The 18,749-nt window shown below is 53.6% G+C and overlaps 1 protein-coding gene across 14 annotated transcripts in view; it reads right to left on the bottom strand.

The window, feature by feature from the left end:
* Positions 1-18,749, bottom strand: part of LOC105190716 (histone-lysine N-methyltransferase 2D) — a 397,403-nt gene that overhangs the window by 357,441 nt on the left and 21,213 nt on the right. For 12 of the 14 annotated variants that reach the window (XM_011153604.3, XM_025306881.1, XM_025306879.1 and 9 more), the window contains exon 3: positions 18,223-18,449. In XM_011153604.3, coding sequence (XP_011151906.1) covers positions 18,223-18,408 — 186 coding nt within the window. In that variant the 5' untranslated portion in view covers positions 18,409-18,449. Of the gene's footprint in view, positions 1-18,222; positions 18,469-18,749 lie in introns of all 14 variants that reach the window. The other 2 variants (XM_011153602.3, XM_011153605.3) reach the window with 1 other exon arrangement.

The following is an 18,749-nucleotide window of genomic DNA, read 5'->3' as shown; positions in this document are numbered from 1 at the left end:
AAACGTCACGAACACACTCCACCGGGCGAAAACCCGCGTGAAATTTACACCGTCGTGAAATTAATTGAAAAGCGGAATCCCGCGGAATCGCTTAAATCGCAATTTCCCGACAGAAAAATTCCCCCAAATTCCCGTAGAATTTCTCACGCCGAACAAGCCAAGAGCGCGATCATTTATCGGCGTTTCGGCGTTTGTCAAGGATTATCCTTTAGCCGATGGACACGACCGAGAGAGCACCGAAAGAACATCCCGCCGGCGTGTATCCTGTTATAGTCGCTCCTCCTCGGTTTAACCGAACGCGCGCACGTTGACTCGCTCGAAGCAACGGACGTATATCCATCCATCCATCCATCCATCCATCGAACGCGGCGCGGCGCGGATCACGCAATAAATAAGCCAACGAAAAGCGCAACTTCGGATAAGAGTCGAGGAGTCGTACGCCAGCTCGGATCGCAGCTAGCTTTTAAAGAAATTGACTAACGCGCTGCACCTCGCGCTTCTCGCGCTTCTCGCGACCGGCGTTACCGACGTAGCACGTAGGCGCGACGTGCGATCGGCTCACCTGCCAACTCCCTTGGGCGAAACTCGAAACGAGATTTTCCCGACGCTCTAATATCTCAATATGTCGCGGCCGTCGTACCGACGCCGACGCGCGGGCGAGTATCGCGTAAACTTTTTATCGGCAGCGCGAGCGACCGTATATATCCGAGCGTTTGCGGGACGCGCGCGCCTTCTCGTTTCCAGTTCCGACGTCGAGTATCGTCGCGGTAAAATCAGCCCCGTCCTCCCTCCCTCACACCCCCCCCCCTGCCGTCGCTCATCGCCCTTCGCGTTTTCACGCAACGTTTCCAACGAAATGTAGAGGAAATGTCCCTTTTTCTCTCTCTCTCTCTCTCTCTCTCTCTCTCTTGTTCACTAATTTTTTTTTCCCTTTTTCCCTCTAGCTTTTCCTCCCTCTTTCTCTCATTCACCTTGGTTTTTAATACGATGTTTACACCGCTGAAGCTACTCCGCCGGTGCGGCGCGCTATAAGAGAATTTGTCTCATAAGAAACGCGACTATATATAGCCAACTTTTTAGTGGGAACACGTTTTTGTACTCAAGCACCGTCTCAAGACCATTTTAGCATCAAATGATGTAACTACTACACGGGGACCACACGCGGGAAATATGGCGAGCATTTCCTACCGCGCGACGAGGAAAGACGAAGACGAGAGCAGACGTGGCGATGCTATTATTAAACTGCACTACGCACCACGCGGGCCTCGGTCCTCCTTTCCCACCCTTTCGCCTTCCCTTTCGTATCTCTCTTATTTTATTCTCTACCTCTTCTTCCCTCTAGCTTTTCCGAGCAAGTGGTAGTAGCCGCCGGTAACACAAAACAACCTCTTTCCGTTGAATTTCCACGTTTAACGTTTAACGTTTAACTAGCGCGCTGAATCTCTCGTCTGATCATTCACGCGCGGCGGCGCTCAAAAGCTTCTTCTTATTGTTATTAAATCCTCATTAATAAATTGACGCGTGTTCCCTTGGTTTCCCACCGTTTCGTCGGTTTACGTTCATGGGGAATTGTATTAAAACAATGGCCGGTCAATAGATGCATTCGTCGCTGCCGCGCATTTTTTTTTCTTTCTTTCTTTCCTTTTCTTCTCTTTTCATTCCATTTGCGCGAGGTTACGCGAGAATAGCGCAGCTCGGCTGCGCACGGAACGTAGAGGCGCGTAAAATCGCGGTGAAACATTGAAAAGCGGAAAGTTAAGGAAATGCGATACGAACTAAAGACCGCTGCTGCATCATTAAAAACATCCTCGTAATTCTGCCTCCCGAAACGAGCGAGAGCAACCTCACTGTAGGAGCGGGGCGGCGCCGTGCGCGAGAGCGACGACTTTTTAGAGCGTAGCCGTTGATTATCATCATCAGTTTCCCGCATCGGCGAAAATGTCAGAGACGAAAATCGCTTTAAATCCACGACGGACGCGCGCGCGCGCTCGCTCGCCCGACCCACTTTGAAATTCTATTTAAACGAATATACCCTCCCTCCCCCCCGCCGCCGCCGCCGCCGCTCCCAGTGAAAACGCCGCACGCTGCGAATTTCCGACGACAGAAGAGAACGGCGAAGAATCGCCGCTAAAAACGACGGGAGACTAACGCGAGCGCATTGCCGCGCGATAAGTGTAACGCGTCTCGATCGATCGATCGATCGATCGATCGATCGACCTGCCACGTGTGTCTTTTGTTCACCCGTCACGCAACGTATCCTGCATGAAATCTAAAGTATACGTGAGAGAAAGGGAGAAAGCAGAAGAAAGAAAACGAAACACAGTCGCCGGGGAGTCGCGCGTTAGTCGCAGTGCGAATAATAAGAGCGGAACCCTGAAAATCGGATCTATCCATCATCGGCCGTCCCGCGCATCAAGCGCATCTTGTCGTTGCGTGTCGAATTAATAATGTCCGCGGACGCGGCTAGAGGCGAGCGACAACATTGTCAACGGCGCGTCCCAGTCCGGTTTCGCAATCGCGTTACTTAACCGGCGCGGCTTCTATTGAAAAATCGACGGTGCGCGGCGACGCGACGCACAAGACGTTGCGCGTCTCCGCAGTCACGCAACGCGTAAGCGCGCTCAGTCACGTAGATATCGCGCGCTCGCGCGCAAGATGCACACGCACGCATGCACGCACTTGGCCGACACGCTCGTGCAATCTGACGGAGAGAGAGAAAGAGAGAGAGAGAGAGAGAGAGAGAGGGAACTCTTACCCTAATGAAGCATCGTGATTTATCAATTAGACCGGCAGCGTCGTAGTAGTATCGCCCCGTTACAATCGCGTCTTCGAGGTCGTGGCGTGCGTGCCGTGCGTGATACGGCTTGTCCCCGCCGCTCTGTTCGTGCCCTTCTTATCCTCGAGCGACCCTTGGACGTTTTATCTATCGCTCGCCTTCTCTCCTCGCTCTCGCGCTCCTATCCGTGGCCCGTCTATCTATCTCTCTCTCTCTCTCTCTCTCTCTCTCTCTCTCTCTCTCTCTCTCTCTCTCTCTCCCTCGTAGCAACACCTCCGCCGCCGGAGGAGTCGGATACATAATTCTTCGAGGAGAGCCATTTCCTATATTACGGTCGCGCGCGCCAGCGACTCCCAGACTGACTCACGATATTATTCTCAGACCGGTGGAAGGCGGGACGGGAAGCTTCTTCGCCATCGCGTGTCGCGCGCGGAAGAGATCGATAAATAAATTTCGTTGCGTAAACCTCAGTACCCTCGCCGCCACCGCCACCGCCACCGCCGCCGCCGCCGCCGCCGCCGACGACGACGACGACGTCGCTATACGCGGAGGCATTCGATACGTCCGCGTATATTCGATGCGCCGTCGTGGTCGAGCACGATGGAGAGTATGGGATAACATGAGGAATGGAATGAGGTGTGTGTGTGTGTGTGTGTGTACGTGTATACGTGTGGAATAATGACGGTTACGAGGACGGTAACACAATAGAGCAGTGATAATATAATACGTCCGGCTTGATCGAGTACCGATCGCATAAATAATAAATCGCGAATCCTTCGTGAGCCTCGCATACGGCGAGAAGAGAAGAGCGAAGCAAGGGAGGCGAGAGAGAGAGAGAGAGAAAGAGAGAGAGAGGGAGAAAGCAAAGCGAGACTGATAAAAAGTCAGAGATCTTATCGACTCGTGTCTTTACACAAGGTTCTTGGCAAACAATCGCAGCGATTACCGTTTTACATATCTGATCCATCTAATCGTTCGCTTTAGCGACGTTCATAAATATTGCACGTATCGAATATCGATATGAAGACGTAACGAAAGCTAGGCATAATCGATTACCAAACTGTCCGTTCCCATCACCCCTTCTCCCTGCCTGCTCAACATATTACGGCTTTAAATGGAACTGGACGCGGCATAAAAATGACTCAAATGTGCCGTGTTACGATAATGCCAATATAGTCGTCTCTCCGGGAGAAAGAGGAAGAAAAAAATTAATCGGGCGTTATATCAGGCGTAAAATCAGATCCAAGGCAGAAGCGATAATGCCGGAGATCCTCGATAGATCCTCGGGAAGCCGGATCATGCCGCGCGGACGATACCCCGAGGATGGACCCGCCATAAGTCACTCGCGAAATCGCTATTGCTGTACATACGACCGTAATGTAAAGTTCGATTTGGAGAAGAAACGACGCTATTAGAAAGTCTCGATAGCCCCCCCCCTCCCTCCTCCTCCTCCCATCCGAGTCGGAACTCGCGAGCGGGTGCGCACCGAGCGGAAGACGATATATTTTGAAGTCGCTCAGGTGGACCAGATGGACGAGGTGTCTCGACTCGAGGAGACAATGCTTGGGAGAGCCGCGCTCGCGTTGGTGCGGGCGATGGTGCGCCAAGCATGAAGCATTACTACACCCAGAACGACGCCCGAGTTTCCCGCGTTATTGCACGGGAAAAATCACGCACAATCGCGCGATCGATGGCGCAGCATGAAACTCTATCCACGTCGTTCTCGAAGCATCCACCTCACGGCGGCGATCTCGAGGCAAGATCCCCTTGAAAGCGTTGCTAGTCGACGCCCTTGTATTCTAAAACCGTTTAGAAGGACCGGATGGTGGAGCGTCTAAACTCGCCGAGTACAATAGCCGCGGGGCGCAGGGGGGCGGAAGAAAGGAGTAAAGTACGGAGCGGAGGATTCGCGTACGCGCCAACGCCGCGTGTTTATCTCGCATAGCTCGGAATAGAGGTAACTATACCGTGCGGCATGAGCGTAGGTAGGTAGGTAGGTAGGTAGGTAGGTAGGTAGGTAGGTAGGTAGGTACGTAGGCAGGCAGGCAGGCAGGGAAGCAGGCAGAGGCAGGCAAGCAGGGATGGCGAGGGGGCGGAGGGAATCGATAACACATGACGGCATATAGGCACATACTGAACTGACCACAGAATGCCATCCGCGCGCCTCCTATCGCCGCGCTACCCCCGTAGTGCCTCTTGGTCTCCCTCCGTCCCACTTCGTCCTCTCACGGTCCCTACCGCCCTTAGCAGTCTCCTGAACCACCCCTCCACCGTTGCATCCCGGCGACACGCACGAAACTGCACGGGCCCTGCGTCGGCCAGGCACAGTCGCTGCGACGCGTACACACTCACACACACACACACTCTCTCTCTCTCTCTCTCTCTCTTCCTCCGTCTCGTCCTTCCAACCCCCGCGTGAACCCACCCTCTCCCCTGCCGCGTGCGATTTCGGCCACCCCGCCGAACACTGGCAGCCGTTCCGACCGTTCTATTACAGGGACAAGCATTGCGGCTAATGCCGTCCGGCCGTAAATTATGTGAAAGCGATAGACGGCGGCCGTAGGTAACGCCACACCTGTACGGTTTTTCGGCTTACACAGACACACACGTGTGCGCTTGGCCACATGCACACGCATGCGTGAAATACACCGTGGCTGCGCTCTCTCTCTCTCTCTCTCTCTCTCTCTCTCTCGCTCGCTCGCTCGTTCGGTGTTTCAGCCGCAAACCGAAGCTGTGAGGGATTTCGAGACTCTACTCGCCGATACCTGCTGGATCCATTCGAGCGGATCGAGTCATAGTCTGGTTACTATACGGCGGCGCGAGCCGATAACGAGCGATCATACGTTTGTCGCCGCTTATCCGCTTGTCCGCGTTCCGATACCTCATTGATCGACGTCGGGCTCAAAGCGTCGGAATTCCTCGATCATCGTGAAATTTGAGTAACGCGAGCGAGGAGTCGCGCGGTTGTTTGGCGCAGTTCCCCCACCCCTCCCGGCCCCTTTGCGCGCCGTTGTTTTTCTAAACCGCCGACTCTGGAAACCGGATCCACGTGAGATCGTCGTCGCGTTTGATCTCGTTTCCGAGACGCTCTTGCACGTCGATTCTTCCCGGCGACATCGTCCATTCGTTGCGGCAAACTCGCGGCGGAACCACGTCCTCGTCGCCATTACGATGTATACATCGTAGCGATTACGCACAAACCGCGTACGACACGGCTAATCTAATGTCTAGACGCGACGGCTCCGTGGCATACATACGGCCGAATTTCGCCGATGTGCCAGCGACGCTTTCGCGAGAGCGACGATTCGCCGTGACGATTGGTAGTCCCCCGTTTGATTGCGTACGCCGAACGACTCGGCAGACGAGGTCGGAGAGCGCGCGCGCGCGAGAGAGAGAGAGCAAGCGAGCGAGAGCGAGAGCGAGAGAGAGAAAGAAAAAAGAAGAGAGGAGGACGCGCCAAAGGTTGAGCAAGTAGGAGATGGGCTAGAGAGAGCTCTTGATCTTCCGGGGCAATTAAATGAATTTCCACTCGGGTGGAATAGCAAACGTTTAGACGGTCCGCGTAAGATATTCCGAGAAGCTCTCGGGAATATCAGAGACGTAATATCGAGAAGGAGGAACGGAGGCGTAGTTTGTAGGCTAGAAGTAATACCACGGAAACGTGGTTCGCCCTGCTCGACTCCGTCTGTCGTGACCGGCCTGCCTGCCTGCCTGCCTGCCTGCCTGCCTGCCTGCCTGCCTGCTTGCTTATCTGTCCGTCTCTGTCTTGCTCATCTGTCTGTCCGTCTGTTTGGTCTGTCTTCTGCCGCGTGTCGTTGACTCGAATCGATTTTCAGTCTAACAATGCGCGAGCATGCAGATCGATTAGATATCCCTTCTCTCTCCGTCTCGCCCCCTCTTCCCATCCGATGTACAGCCCGAAATCTCCCGTACGTCCCGAGTGTATAAAAAATGCAAACTACCATCTCCAGTTGCAGGGCAGACGCACGTTAGTGTGCGTCAGCCGGGCGCACTTTCGCGCTCGGAGGAGTAACGATCTATCCGCGCGTCGTGATTATACGCGCGATCGACACGAATTAGTCATACACTTGGCCGCCATAATCGGCCGCCAATTCTGAATACGCAATTATTTCATACAATACCCCCGCCGCTCGGATACTATCAATGTTAGGAAACACAGCTGAATTAATTGCGCTATAACAAAGCACGGTTAATCGGCTGCGGTTAATTAACCGCGTCGTCATATTTGCCTAAGCTTCGCACGAGCAAACGCGCGCGAGCTAACGTAAAAATAACGTGCAGGTCTCCTGCACCTTGCAGGAGATAACGCCGCGCAGGTATCGCCGCTCTCTGACAAGCTATTCGCGAGCAACGCAAATAACACTCCAGGCTCTCCGCTGCACGCGAGTCGTCGATAGAAAAGAAAGAAAGAAAGAAAAAAAAAAAAAAAAAAAAACAAACTCACCCGCGCACAAGCGCGGTCGGCTCTATTTTTCTAGGCCGACGTCATAAACATAACTGTGAGATAATTATTTGGACATTTTGGACAGCGAGGGCGCCGAAACAGCCGTAGCGCGTTCGCGACTGAGCGCGCTACTAACGAACGAACCCTCCCCACGGCTGGGCTCGAGCTCGAGAAACAGGTTCAACCCTGCGTCGCGGTTATTTCTAAAAAATACAGGCGTTGTGTAAAAAGCCGCCTTGCTGGGACAATCGGGCTCTCCTCAATCGGTCGCTCGAAGCGCGTACCGTCATATTTACCTAAAGCGTCGTATCAATAATAACGCGAGCTATATCGCCGTCATTACGTGGAAAAGGGCGCAGAAATAGCGCACGGTGCAGTTTACAAGTAATACGCGAGAACCTGCCCCACAGACCGTCCGTCTGTGTGCACCGGCCGCTTACCTGTCGCGACCTGCGCGTCCGTCTGCCTGCCTACCTGCCTGCCTGCCTGCCTGCCTGCCTGCCTGCCTGTCTGTCTCTCTGTCTGTCTACCCGTCGGCGTGTAAACCCGCCAGACTGTCTACCGCTTGTCGCCGACTCGAATCGATTCTATAACTAACGATACGGATCTACCCCGCGCGTCTCCTATATCCACCTCGTGCCATCCCTCCCTTCGTAATGTCCCACGTTTGAGCATCACCTCTCTCTTTCTCCGTCCGACTGTCTGCCAGTCTCTCTCTCTCTCTCTCTCTCTCTCTCTCTCTCTCTCTCTCTTCGCGTCCCCCTTTTCACACATATCGCGCTATTCACGCGCGAAGCAGCGCTAGAGGCGATCTCTCCTACGGACGCAATATTTAAGCTCGAGAATATAAATGGGGTTTCGGTTAGAAGCACGGAGAAGCTTTTAACTGTCGCACCTCTCAACCTGACGACGAATTAGCCCCGCGAGCCGCGCGGGAATCTATTAAAAGCGTCTTCGCCGGCGGAGAGCACGGCAAAGTGCAAGCGGCGCAACTTATTTTTGTTTCATCGCTCGAGAAATATCATACGCTGTGTCGCAGATGGTGGGACGTGATAACGCAAGTTTATTTTCGGAGCGGAAATCGAATCGTCTAATGCGTCTTCGTGTCCGTGCGCTATTGAGATCCTAGGCTGCAGACGCCTTTCGTGCCGACTCGCGTATGCGACGAATTCACGGTATGCCAACGGTCACGTGCAACGCGCAAAAAGTCAAACACCCGAGCGGCGTAGCGTGTCGTCTGTCGAAAGACAAGCCGCACGCCTTCGTCAAAGTGACGCGATAGCGAATAGCTTACGTTAGGCAGATCAAACGACGCCTGCTGAGCCTTTTCGCGAACGGACACGGAGATGCCCGGACTCGAGTCGAAATTTTCGTTCTACAATAATCCTACAAACAGCGTCGAACCCCGTCGATAGAGAGAACATCTCGAGACATAACGCTACGCAGCGCGTATCGTCCTACCTGTGATACCGTAAACAACTGATGTCTAGTTTGTCTCTGATATTGATCTTGAGGAAAGATTTCTTTCAGAATTATTCAACATTCGGTTATCTCAATATTTCACTTGTATTTATTCTGTCCGAATTTCAATCGGCAATGTTCTGACCACGCGATTTACTGAACCACAGGTAGAAAAAAGAAGCAAACATTAAATAATCAACATAGGTAAATAGGTAGGAGTAGATAAAGCAAACACACATTTTCTTTCTTCATAATATTTTTTTTTAGTTTCTTTTTTTTTCGCTGCAATAGGATTTGGAAATTCAAGGAAGGTGAAGTGAGCGGTTATCTCGGTTAGGAATCAATAAGGATGAAGCATTGAAGTATCAACAAAGATAAATAAAAATTAAAATCACAATTCAATATGAAATCTGCTGTCCAAGCAGCAATAATAATTGTTAAAATCACAGACAGATATATGTGAAACTTGGGCCGGTATTTATAATCGTAAAATATTTACAATCTTTAACCAAGGAGAAAAATAATTTATATTCACGGATTGTTATTTCCGGCTATGCAGATTAATATTTCCAAGCGAAATTGGCAGTGTAAACAACAACGAGACAAATAACCTAAAATTCTCCTATAAAGTACGTTTATTTGCTGCTTTATTTATATTAACCAGACTATGAATGCCGGCTTTAGAGTAGACTAAATTTCGACTCGAGCATATCGTTACTCGCAACGCGCCCGTTAAAATTGAAAATTCCACGCAAGGAATAATTTGGTGCACCTTGGAACGTATGACGTATCGCTGCCCGACGTATTTCCCCTGCATCCTGCATCCTGCGTCCTGCGTCCTGCGTCCTCCGTCCCAGCATCCCGCTTCCGACTGCTTCGGATAGCCCATCATCATGGCACTGGCACCAACACACCCACCGTAATACCGTACGATCAGAGGAACGCGTTAAATGAACGTGAAACGCCGACGAGAGCCCGGCTCTCGATATTGCAAGAGTCCATAAAACACGCTACAATCAGCTGGCGAGAATCTTAACGCGCACCGCGTCGTTCGTCGGCGCGCAATGACGCGTCGGTCGCGGAAAAGTACGCGATGTGCGCGAGTACCAAAACAATCGGCGCGAAGGGCAAAGTCACTGCCCACTCCCCCCCCTCCCTCCCCCAGCGCTAGGCCGCCGTCTGTGTACACCGCGTGTATATTCTCCGGTAAGCCGGGGAAAACAGACGCTACAAAATTACGTGAGATTGTCGAAGCAAAGTTGCCAGGACCGTATGTAACGGAAATGTCGCCATGAGCATTAGCGGACAGCGCCGGATTATGATTAATTAACGTTGCGTCTCCGATCGACTCGTATTCTCGTGTCGTGTCAGTCAGGGTCCGGCCGTGAAGGTGCGACCTCGACGGCTGACTCTGGGACGGAATGCAGGATGCAGTGCAGTCGTTGACGATATTTACATTTTCTTTTGTTCTGTCCATTTGGAATTGTTACATTTGATCTCGAAATTGCGAATAAATAAAATTATAAGAGAAAAAGTCTGTGCTGTTTACTCTTTGATTATCTTCACCTATTAATTCTTGTTGGATTATTTAATATTTAATATTTGCTTCTCACAAATGTTCCGTCTGTGTGTGTGTGTGTGTGATTGCGGGAATTACACAATTGTTGATTGAAATACAAAATTAAGAGCCCCAAGAAAGAATAATACCCAATTTGTAGGCTCAAAGGACGATGTTCTAATGTTATATCTCGAGATTCTCCATCGATCCTTCAGGTTCGAGGAAATGTGAAAGGTTTAGTCAACATGCGGAAACAAACGGAGAATTCCTAGCTGCACACATTCGCAATTCATGAGACCTAATTGCCGGCGATTTTTCTCAATTTCCCTGAAATCGCTCCGCCAAGGCGGAAAGGAGCGTCGACACAGCAAACTCCGATCGTCCTCCACTTTGCACCATGCACCACCACCCACCTCGGCTTGTACATCGCTCGACGCGGCAGCAGCTATAAACCGAAGGCGCGGCGAAAAAAAAAAAAGATAGAGAAGAAGGAGGAGAAGAAGAAGAAGAAGGGACGACGAAGCCCGTCTTTCCGCATTTTAATCTTCCTCCGGCGCAGGCGAGAATATCGAAAAATTCTGCGAACGGGAAGGCGGAAGGCGCGCCGAACACCTCATCTTATCGGACAGGTACATCCTGTCGAGTGGTTCGCCGGGAAGAAGGTCGGGGAAAAGGGCGGCTGAGTAGGTGGGTGAGATGAGGCGAGAAGAAGAAGAGAGGTCTCGTAATCGTCGACGGAACGATTCCGCTCACGAGCTCTCTCTTTCTCTCGTTCCCGCGGGCGCGCGCACATTGCGTTCCGTATTTTAGTCGCGCGTTAACGGACGCGACAGGTGCAGCCGTAGTCGCCGCCGCCGCCGCCGCGGCGACGACGACGGCGGCGATGGCGGTAGCGACGACGACGACGACGATGGCATCGACGCCGACGCCGACGGCGGCAGCTGTTAACTATGTTTTTCGTGTCTACCGGCGTGAAACGCGCGGCTGGCCGACCGCCGCCGCCGCGCGCCCGCGAGCTCCAAGCCGCGATTTTCTGATCCCCGTCACGGAAATACGACGCCCGCCGTCGCCGGCGCTGCTGCCCGGCGCGGCGAGAATCCCGCGCGAGAGAATCTAATGTTACTGTACATTGACCGAGCCAGGAAACTGCCGCCAGCCAGCCGCCGCGCGGCGCTTTCACGAACGGAACTCGCGCGAAGCGTTCGCGCTGAAGCGGGAAACAGTCGTGTTGTATCTTTTTACTTCCTCCGGTCTCGTATCTCGCGCCGCGATTATGAGATATCGTAACACGGTTGTTGCGTATCGGATTGCTGTCATTACGTTATCGTCCGCAACAGTCGATCGAGGGTCGTCGGGACTTTTTGCTCGTCGAAGAAACCGGACGTAGTCCCGATTGGGATAAAACGCGCGCACACGCGCCGCGGAGCGTCCTCGCGGCGGAACACCGGGGAGAGCTCGGGTGTTGACCGGCCGCGTACCTCGCTGCGCTAAAACACACGGGGGTGCGGGACCGGCAGCGCGATTCCACGGCGATCGGCCCAGCCGAGAGTCAATTTAATTCCGAAAATGAAACAACATCCGGCTGTTTGATTTATCTCGCGTCCGGCTGCCGGCCGGCCGGTCGCGTCCCGAACAGAGAGAGGGAGAGAGCGCGCGAGAGAGAGCGAACTTATATCACTTTCGAAATTAGAGTCTCGCATAATGTTGATATAATATTCCACCGCGCAAATATTGGTAGGTCAAACATTAAACTCGCACACAGAGCGACGAGCGACGAGCGCGAGCGGCCGGGCGCGCTTCTCTCGCCGCAACGATATTAACATTTCGGTCTAGCTTTATTAAGCGACGCAACAAAGAAATTTTATCGTGACCCGCCGCGCTGGCTACCTGTTTACGCGAGTTATCGAGCGCCCGCGTGCGTTTTATTTCCGCCGAATTCTCCTCTGGAAGACCAACCCCGTCAATCGGCCGGCCGCTGCGAGAGCGCGCGTCCCCGCGACCATTATCGCCCGCTCGCGAGAGCACGATTTATCAGCGTGAGAACGAGAAGCGTTATCGCGCGCTCGCCGACATGCATGCTTCGCCGCGAGCGGCCGACGCGACGGCCACGGCGGAAAGAAACGCGCGCGGCGACGCCGACGGGCCATGACAAGCCCCGATAAAATGGGGGCGTTCATACGTGACTCCTAGCGTGGCGGTGGAATTTGGAAATGGAGTATCGATAGCTCGAGTTCGTTAGGGACGCTAGCCCGACGGGCTCGTCAAATTTAAGTATCATCAATTGATGCGGCGGACAACGACGCTAACTGCGCGCGCGCTGCGCGTGTCCTCCCCCCGCCCCCGATATCGCGCTGGAGAAGGTATCGATATTAAATTTCAGCATCGCTGCTGAATGGCCCACGACATCTGCGCCCGAGAAATGGCCGAGAAATAGTCGCAGCCGGTCCGCCACGCGTAAAAGCCGCCCGACAGCTGAATTAATTGAAAATTTTAAGGTAATTGGAATCGATAACGCGCCGAGGGTGAATAAGAGCTACGAGGCTCTGTGTGCGAGAGAGAGAGAGAGAGAGAGAGAGAGAGAGAGAGAGAGAGAGAGAGAGCGGCAATCCGCCGCCGGGGGCGGATAAGAGACAAAAGCGCAAGCGGCCAAAGCCCGAAGTCGAAACCGAAGTAGAAGTCGCTCGTACGAGAACTTGCTCTTATCTCTCTGACCCGGTCATATATTCCCCTTTTAAATATAAGCGACGTCGACGTATACGCGTACGGAGGTGAGACGGGAGCGGCCCGGCCGGCGCGGTGAAGGGCAAACGGCGATTAAACCGGAGGTCTACTTTAATATCGCGGCGCGCGCTGCAATCGGCATGCAATTCCCAATTGGAATCGAAAGTGCGAATTTCGCGCTACGACGAGAATCGTAAATGCCGCCGCGCGGTCGGAACGAACGCGAGCTCTTCGTCGGACGGCTTTGGATGACGCACTCGACCGCTGGACCGCTCTCGTCGTAATATACGTAATTGACGCGAGCCGGGTCTCTTCTTTGGATTGATTACGGCGATCGGACAGCCAACGCTGTCGATTACGACTCGACGAGAAAATGTTAACCCGGCCGCCGCGCGCGCGCGCATTTTTATTTCGTTCTCCGATGGATGCGCGCGTTAGTCGTGTTTCCGAGAGCGGACGAAACACGCGCGGCGTTACGCTTCACGGGCGATCCGACGCGTCGCGTTGTTGGGAACGAACGTACACACACACACACACACGTGAACCAGTTTACGTAACGGCCGGGGAAATGACTGGATACGAGCGCGTTATTTCAGAGTATAATCCCGCACGCGGGAAGGTCGAATCGCATTTCAAAACTGTTTTACTTTTAAAACGAACGAAATTACGTCACGCCGCGAATAACGCTCTGCAAAATTCAATGTCCACGATATAGAGCGCGGCGCGTCGCGGCGCGTCGCGTCGCGTCGCGTCGCGGGCCGCGCACAAGCACTGTAGAATATAAACCCGTTTCCTCCCGTTTCTTTTTTAGCGCTTTTTGGCTCTACAAGACCGGTTCTCGCCGGATCGACAGATGGCACGATATCCCGTCTGCGGCTCTTTTTTGCCAGGCGAGCGAGAGCGGTATAATTTCAGCGTAGCGTAATAACTTAAAAGTTTTATGCCGCTTCCACTATTACGTAAGCGCAATTATCGTGGAACCGCAAGAATTTCCTCTCTCTCTCTCTCTCTCTCTCTCTCTCTCAAATTCCTCTTTTACATTTCAAACTGAAATTTACAAAATCATCAGGAGAACAGGCAAGAGAACGAGCGCGTCATGAGCGCGGCGCGGCGGCTGAGAGAGAGATAAAGTTTTTAAACTAGTCGGAAGCTGGGTCGAGAAAAAATAGTCAACAAGGGTGACCCGAGATCCCGCGAGCGTTAAAATATCGAGACGCTCGCGAGTCGCCGCATTTTACAGTCATTAACGGGACGTGGAAGCTTTTTGCGCGGCCTGGCAAAGTTAGCGTAGCGCCGCCGCCGCCGCCGCCGCCGATGCTACAATCTTCCTCCATTTTGCGCGTAATTCTTGCAGTCAACATCGCAATAGATTCCCTCTTATCGCGCGCCGTCATAACGAGCAAGGGTGAAGTGAGAGCGAATTTCGGTGCGCGCGCGCGCGCGCGCGAGGTGAGAGGGAATAAAAGCTAAGTACGCGCGGTATTGAATATGCTCGCGGCGATGTTGCAGAGTGTCGAATCGATGCAAACGCGAGGAGAGACCGGCCAAGTTATGCTCGCGTTCCCTCTCTCTCTCTCTCTCTCGCTCGCTCTTCTCTTCGCGTCTACCCCGCGGGAATTAATCTAGCTTTTGCCCAGAGATACTATCCGCGCCTAGGGAGGAACGATAAGACATGGGAAACGGCGATAGCCACTCTCCTTTATTTCCCAGTCGAAAAATGAGCCTTTATTTCATCGGCGAAATGCGAGGAGAGTCGCGTTTCTGGCAGCTAAACGGCGCGAGAAACGAGACGGAGTCTCCATAGGAGACTCCGGCGACAGCCCCGGCAGACAGTCGCGGTCCGGTGTACCTAACGCAATGGTTCATCGCTAATATTTCTTCGGGGTAATATCGGCGCGGTTCTTGAGAACGCCCGGCTTTCGCCACGGCTACGGTACGCGCTAATACCGCGGCAACTCTTAACAACGTCTCGCGTCGTTCGGATCCCGGAACACGGCAATGTGGCTCTCCGCTCCGCGCATTCCGGACATTTTCAATCTTCACACGCCGCCGCCGGACTTGCCATCCGGTCCGTCGTCGAAAATTAACAGGGAAGCGAGGGAGCCTATTTCCTCGCGTATTTTCCTCAGAGTGGAATATCCCAAACTGATCTCCGCCGGTTGTCTCGAGAGAGACAGTTGTCAATATTATATCCGAGATTAAAGGAGGATCAGGGAGAGATTGCAACAGGAAGATCCCGCTTTCCTCGTAGCTGAGACTGCGATTTACCCGGATCAGCAGCGATCACAACTCGATTCTTCGGATATTCGCGCGCGCGCGCGCGCGCGACTTGACGAAACGACACGGTTTCGCGAGACAAGGCGAGAAATCCGACACTCCGAATCCGCTCGCGGGCGCGGATCCGGCCCGCTTCTGTACTCCGACGCCTTGTATTGTATAAATGCCTGCATGCGCACGCGGACGCATGCGTCGCTTCATTCGTTCATTCAGCGCGATTATAAACGTAACGAGCGCGGGGGGCATTATCGAGGAGGAATGTACGGGACGGGACGGAGAAAGGCAAAGAAACGGCCAAAGTTCGACGGACAACGCCGGCCTTTCAGGCACTAGCCGCGACATTAATAGCTTCCAGAATTAAATACGGACGGCTCTGTGCTCTTGCGCGCCACGACGACTCGTGTGCACTCGTGTGCGCACAAAGCGCGTGTGTACATTTCTCCCTGGTATCGCGTGGGGCTCTGTGTGGGGCTGCGCGAAAACGAATCGACCGTGAGCGCACCTCGAAACGAGAATATCGCCAGGCGATATGGCGGCCAGCCGCTCCCTGCGGACGTTATCTTTTTTTGCCACCTGCTATCTAATCGCGCATTCCTCGCGTGCGCGCGTGCGCGTATTTTCGCGTGTGTCCGGGTCGAAAAAGTGACGGGCAGCGGCCGCTTCGTGCGCGCACAAGCGCACCAAGCGACCGCCTACTGCAAGTAGTAATAATGAGAGAGCGCGCGCGACTAATTTCGCGACGAGGTTCTGTTTCACGGAAACGAAGTGAAAAATGTCATTACGGAGGAGGGCTGGGCGTCCCCCAAAGAGGATCTGATTTCGAGGTGGAATCGCGCGGAAAAACAAAAGATGAAATATCGCTGCTGTCGAATGATTAATGAGGCATTTCGAGTGTTTGGTCGGCTGCAACGATGACGTAGCAATGAACAACAACAACGAGAGAGAGTCCCATTTCCGTAATTTGCACAAGTGTACGGATCAGCTGACTGTTAATTTGGGGCGTAATCAAGATTAACGGCGACTGACGTCGAGCACGAAACGCGTTCAAACGCGCGCGACTCCCCCGATACGATTTCATCGTTTCTGAGAAAAATGTCGCGTCAGCAGCCGGCGGTACGAAGCAAGTGGCTTTCGCACAAATCCCCGCGAAATGTTCCAACGATTGCATCAACGTTTCGACAAGGCGAGACCTCGACAACGACCGATAATCAATAATCGATAACACATCGCTCATCGATGACGAGGCCCAACACAGTCAATGTTGGAACGCGCGTCGTATTCGTCGTATCGCGCGGCCATGAAGAAAAGTTTACACATTATGCCGCATCTAGCGCTATTTCCAGGTGGATAGTCCGTACTCGTACAATTCGAGATTAGCACGAAACAGAAGATAACGACGCGGAGCCGATCGCGAAAGGATATATCGACGAACAACGCACGTCGCCATACATATTCGCAATGACACTGCCGCGCCTTTGCGCGCGTATAAAAGCGCGCACACGTTTCTCCTCGTTTTATCTAATCGCGAGCGTGCGTGTATAGGTGTAATCAGACAATACGGCACCATCGACGACGACGACGACGACGACGGCGGCGGCGGCGGCGGCGGCGACGTCGTTGGCGTCGGCGTCGGCGTCGGCGTCGGCGTCGACGACGGCGCGCGGACGTCGTTTCGAGAGTCTGCAATTTTTACATAATGTTCGCCGTTCTCCCACCCGCTCGCGACCCCGTCTGATTTATCGTCGATGTCGATTGGTATTCTCGCTCCCCGCGCGTTGAATAATTGTCGCTATTAATAACTGCGAATTCAATTCTCCGCGAATTCAATATCTCGCAAAGGCGAGACGCTCGGAAGATGGCCGCGCCTCGTTCTCACCCTCTTGCCCGCGCTCGCTCGTTTGTTCGTTCGTTTAATCGCGCCCTGCCTCGGCGCGCGCTTACGTCGGCCGATGGAATATTCGAAAATCCATAAACCGGCGTCCCTCCGAGCGTCGATAGTGCGCGCCCGATCGCGGCGATAGGAGACTTATTACCCGTCGTAAATTACAACCGGTTCCTTATCTCGCCGCGTGACGTTACAAATTATCGGCTTTGTATCGGAAAGATCAGCAGTCGCGGCGGAGCGCGCGCGAGATCGATCGGCGATCCCACGCACGCACGCACGCACGCACGCACGCACGCACGCACGCATGCACGTACGCTTGTGCGCGTGCTCATTTGGACCGATTGTGTGCAGCGAGAGAGCCAAGAAGAAAAGAGAGAGCCGCGCCCGGCGAATAATTCTGCAGCGCGACTGCAAAGAAACTGCTCCTTGCAGCGTCGGGAGAACTAATCTGCGAGGCTTTAGCCGATGTCCGTACACAACGCGATGTCTACCCGCCTCTCTCTCTCTCTCTCTCTCTCTCTCTCTCCTCTCTCGTCTTACAGCACGCTCGTTTTAATGGCACGCGGGAGATCAAAAGCGCGCTCTGCACTCTTTTATAGCTGTCTTTCGCGGCGTCAGAAGCGTTCCTACGCTCGACGCCGTGCAAGACGAGAAGAGCAGACGCGACTACGTAGTCATTATTACATCGAGACAGCGCGCTAACGCGCGCGCGCGCCTTGCTTCGTCGCAAAGCGCGAAGCTCGCCGAAGCGAGAAGATAACGCTAAAGAGCGCGTCGCGACTTCACTTATCCGACAGAATCGTGAGACTGCCGAGTCGTTTGGAGAACTCGATGACGGACACACGAGTAAGCCGGTCTTACTTGTTAGTCGGGATTAATAAAGGCGCGACTACCGTCGCGCGTGTCTTCGCGCGCGCATCGTAGGTAGATGCGGGTCCTTGCTCGATTTCCCGAAGGTGTTGGATAAGTGAAGACGAAGTTGATCGGGCGGCCGCCCATCGAGAGCGGCGGCGATTTCGCTACGCGCGAACGCGCTCGTTACGCGACTACGAAAACTCGATTATGCAACGGTTCGTTACCTTGATACTGTCGTAGCAGGCGGTGACCCGTCCGTTCTGCACCTCGACGTTAGCTGGTGGATGGGCGAACTTGCACTCCGTGTCGGGCCTGCTGCACTTGTTGCGCTGGAACTCCCTGCAAACCTCTAGCTGCAGCCACCGCGAGTCCTTGCCGTTCAGTAGGTTATTCATGTTGACCATTGCCATTCTTCCACTGCTGGAAGACCGAGTATCCCCGTCGCTGGCCTCTACGAGAGTAGTCCGACTCTACCACCACCGACTTATACCGATACTCCTCTTTCCTTCCTCTTTCCCTCAAGCACTCTCTCTCTCTCTCTCTCTCCCTCTCTCTCTCTCTCTCTCTCTCTCTCTCTCTCTCTCCTCCTTCCTAAACCTTCGTTTCCTCGTGGTCTCGAGGTCTCCTTCCCTCCGGCCGCGTGTTCACTCGCGTCGCGATCGAACTGAACTTTGTCAAAGATATATACACGTTTCGATTTATCAAGTACGCGACCACCTCGCGCGACGGCTCGTCGGCACTCGTTCGCGGG

This window comes from Harpegnathos saltator, unplaced genomic scaffold (assembly GCF_003227715.2).
Source record: "Harpegnathos saltator strain DR-91 unplaced genomic scaffold, Hsal_v8.6 scaffold81, whole genome shotgun sequence".
Lineage (NCBI taxonomy): Eukaryota > Metazoa > Arthropoda > Insecta > Hymenoptera > Formicidae > Harpegnathos > Harpegnathos saltator.
Note: the sequence above shows the minus strand (reverse complement) of the source record. Positions and strands in the feature narration are given on the sequence as shown.